The 4,359-nt window shown below is 43.2% G+C and overlaps 1 protein-coding gene across 1 annotated transcript in view; it reads left to right on the forward strand.

Moving 5' to 3' along the window:
- KCNJ11 (potassium inwardly-rectifying channel, subfamily J, member 11) overlaps positions 1-1,102 on the forward strand; it is a gene marked incomplete at its 5' end in the record, with an annotated part of 1,437 nt that extends 335 nt beyond the window's left edge. The window contains 1 exon segment of the mRNA XM_010155893.1: positions 1-1,102. This exon segment is cut by the window's left edge and continues 42 nt beyond it. Within this exon segment, the coding sequence (XP_010154195.1) occupies positions 1-765 (765 nt within the window).
- Between the last annotated feature and the right edge of the window lie 3,257 nt (positions 1,103-4,359).

The raw sequence follows: 4,359 nt of genomic DNA on the forward strand, positions 1-4,359 counted from the left end.
GGCTTCGGGGGACGCATGGTGACGGAGGAGTGCCCGGCTGCCATCCTGGTCCTGATCGTGCAGAACATCGTGGGGCTGGTGATCAACGCCATTATGCTGGGCTGCATCTTCATGAAGACCTCGCAAGCCCACCGCCGCGCCGAGACCCTCATCTTCAGCAAGCACGCGGTCATCGCTCTGCGGGAAGGCAAGCTCTGCTTCATGCTGCGGGTGGGTGACCTCCGGAAGAGCATGATCATCAGCGCCACCATCCGCATGCAGGTGGTGAAGAAGACTGCCAGCCTGGAGGGGGAGGTGGTGCCCCTCAACCAGATCGACATCCAGATGGAGAACCCTGTCGGGGGCAACAGCATCTTCCTGGTGTCCCCACTCATCATCTACCACGTGATAGACAAGAACAGCCCCCTCTACGACATCTCCCCCTTGAACCTTCACCACCACGAGGACCTGGAGATCATCGTCATCTTGGAAGGGGTGGTGGAGACCACCGGCATCACCACTCAAGCCAGAACCTCCTACCTGGCAGATGAAATCCTCTGGGGCCAAAGGTTTGTGCCCATCGTGGCAGAGGAAGATGGGCGATACTCTGTGGACTACTCTAAATTTGGCAACACGGTGAAAGTGCCCACCCCTTCGTGCACGGCTAGGCAGCTGGAGGAGGACAAGAGCATCATGGACACCATGCCATTGTCCCCTAAAGGCACAATAAGGAAGAGGTCTGTCAAGCTAAAGCCCAAGTTTACCATAAGCGATGAGCCCTCCTGATGCCATTTGATGGGGAAACTCTCTTAGGGCTTTGTGTCTGAAAGATCACATAAACTTAAAACACTGAGGTGGCCTCTTACCTTTTTTTTAAATTCAGGTTGGTAGCACAAGGTATGTTCTGGTGTTATTTATTGTGGGATAATTCTAAAGCTAATTATATTTTTTTAAAGATGTGAGAGATTTCGAGCAGCACTGGGATTAGGAAAATCATGGTCCGCAGCTTTAAATTTCAGTTCGGACGGTCCCATTTAATTGCACGATCATTTTGCATTGATTATTCTGCAGGTAATGACATGTTTTCTCGAAAAAAAAATGTATATTTATCTTCAGAGATTGCAGTACTTAGGGTCTTGCAGTGTCCTGAAGTCAGTAGTTTTTAACTGTTTTTTTCTAACTTGAACAATCAATATAGCAAAAGAAAATAATAATTAATTAAGTAGGCTGGATTTAAATTATAACACAAAGGTCAGGCAATGTTATATGTGACACAAGACAAGATCTGGAAGTGTCTATGTATTATACTCCATGTCTCAAAGAAATTAACTGCCAGATTTGCTTCATCCATATTGTATTGTATGGAGCCACTCCTACCACATGCAGTAAGAAATGTATTTGAATATTTACTTTTGTTTATTTTAAAACCCTTTACACTTCCAAAATAAAACAATACTGTTCATTTCGGATAGTAAGCAATCCTTTGCCTAGTAGCAGATAGTATACAACAGAAATTAATTATAAATAAGAAGAATTCAGTCTGTGTGAAGAGAAGCCACATCCCCCCGTCCGAGCCACATGGCTATAGGATACCCAGTAAAAAAAATTAATCTCTTCCTTAGGTCAGAGTGAATTCCGTTAGATAATCAGGGAATATAAATAGGTATTTTAAATGGAAGGGCAATGCTGAATGCTGAAATTATATCTGCATGCAGTAGGCAAAGCCTTTCACTCCTTTCCCCTTCGTAAAAGACAGAGTGGTTTGTGCTTAGGGAAAGGAGGGCTGTGTAAGGCAGCATGGTCACTTCTGAGGTGCTGTGTCACAAAACATACTGCTGCTAAGGAAACGTCTCCCTTTCCATTTACATCCTGACCTCCCTACACAGCCCGTGCCTGCCCTTGTTTTGAGGAATTCAAGATCTGGCATTTACCGGCAAACACGGAGGAGCCATGTTCGCCCCTGCAGTTCCACAGTGACAGCAGGAGCAATTCCCCTTAGCACACCCCTGCAAATCCTCTAGCTGGGGATATTAGTAACAGCACCAGTTTTATTTCTATGCAGCGTTACTGGGGCATGGCAGAAGTATTAACTGCAGTGTGCTCTTAACAGGGCAAACTGCCACTCAGGTGAAAAAAAATGTCCGAATAAAACCTAAATGAGCATTACAGAACTGACCCAACGCCTGGTTACACGCTGGGCAGAGAGGCACCGAGTTACTTTCAGACTTAATTATTCAAAGAGCTCCCAGTATCAAGTTCTTGTGTGTTACGTAGTTCACGATGGACACTTGAAATGGTTTGTGTTGGTAATAATGTGGCAAATTTTTGATACCTTGTCAGTGCAATAATATGACAAAGTCATTCATAAGTGTGACAAAACTTCCATCTCGACTAATGTTTTCAGGCATTTAAAATGATGTTAATGTCTGGGTAAAATCAAAGGTAGTTTTAAAATGATAAAATAGTAGTTATATTTTCAATATTTATGTATTTCAGTTTTATGAATGCCTGTATCAATGGTATCAGACTGCCAGTTAGGAGAACAATGCCTGTTCAGTTTCCAGATTCCCAATACACAATACTATCCTGTGAACAGCTCCAAAAACGTGGTATGTTTCACAATGGAAAGACAGTCATATTAACATTAGTAAGCAGTCAGCAAAGAAAATTTGGAAAGTCATATTTTATATTTGTAATCACAAAAAAAAAATCCTGGTTTTTAAAATAGGGAATGGTTAAATGCCTTTGATTAAATTTCTTCTGTAAGTTTGAGTCTAATTGTCACATTATTTTCCAGCTTTCCCTTTTACTGCCCCTGTTCCATTGCCCGTCGGAGGGGCACTTACAGTAGGGCTATTTGCAACTCCTGGACACCTTTGTTCCTTTGAAAGTCCGGTGTTCTTTGTCACCTGTCATAACACTACCACTCTGTTCTTGCAAGAGTCATAGACAAAATACTAAAGTTAGCTTTCCATGACTTGAAATCGCTGGCTTCTCCTTAGCCTCCTTAGTGCCTTATTTCAATGTGTAAGATGCACCTTAAGGTTCTGGCATAAAACCTCTTCAGCTCTGGCAGCATTTTAAAGCTTTCGTCAAGATTTGACCTAAATGTGAAGCAATTTCAGCAGCACTACCGTGCAACTATTTTCAGGAACTGATGCAAGCTTCTTTTTCCCTCAGGGAAATCTGTGCTACCAAGAGGTAGAAAATTCTCTTTGTTCACTGTGAGATGGGAGGGGAAAGCTGTGAGGAAACCTCTTGCATTTGCTGGGATGCTTTCAGGACCACCCTTTCTGTTGCTTAATCTGCCTGATTTTCTGAAGTCTTGCAATAAATAGGCATCATAATATTATGAGGAAGGCAGAATTTATTCTATTTAAAATCACCATATTGAATTATTTTAGTTCGAGTGTTGTGATTTTGACTCTCAGGATTCTCGTGATTTTAAATTCTTCTGTTCTTTTACCGTATAAAATAGTCAGAAGCATTTCAGGGGCAGAGCAAGGAAGAACAAGTGTATTTGTTTTGTACTAGGGATATGACTACTTTGTGAGGATCCTTTCATTTTGTCATTTACAAAGTATTTGGGAACACAAATATCTGAAATGGTTCATAAAGTTGTACTTATACTGACCGCCCCCACTCTCTGGAGGAAGGTTCTGAAGAAGGTGTCATTTGATGTGGAGAAGCCCTCGTTCTTAGCAGTGGACAAACGCTGTGTTTTCCGTAGCTGAAGTCCAAAGTGAGTGGGCTTTTGATCTTTCTCTTTCAGCCTACGTGTGCTTTTGGTAGGTGGTATCACAGCTGGGGTCCTGCCGAGCAGCTGAGGGGAGCGCGCTGTGGCTCCAACCACCGCTGCCTCTCCACATGTCCTCTGCGCAGAAACCGGTGTGAGGGAAGCGGGGGCTCCATCCTCGGGTCTCGTCTGGATTGAGGGGAGGATGTGGACCAAGAAGTGGGAAGCTGTAGGTTTTGAGGTGACCCAATGCTGAGTTTAGGGTGTGGCGGAACCAACCATGTCCATGGGAATTGTCTTTGATGTGCTTCAGATTGTGGAAGCCACTTTCAGTTTATACTCCTAGTTCACACTGGTTAATGCATTCCAACTGGAGTCTGTTAAGCTGTTGGAGTGGACAGAAGGATCACAGAGCTTATTAATCAGAAATAGAGACTGGAGAAGACTTGTGTTACTTGCCATAGCTTTAAAATAGTCTAGTGACTGTTAGTGAGATCATAGTCACTGGGTCTATCCGTTTCATGCTGCATTTCCTAAAATCAAGTGATGTATGTATACAAAATCGGAGTATAACAAGGTCTGACTTTGCCTCTTTATCCTCCAAGGCACATGGTAAGTATAGTATTACAGCAGTGTGCTTCAGC

The sequence above is a fragment of the Eurypyga helias genome, unplaced genomic scaffold, assembly GCF_000690775.1.
Source record: "Eurypyga helias isolate BGI_N326 unplaced genomic scaffold, ASM69077v1 scaffold28427, whole genome shotgun sequence".
NCBI lineage: Eukaryota > Metazoa > Chordata > Aves > Eurypygiformes > Eurypygidae > Eurypyga > Eurypyga helias.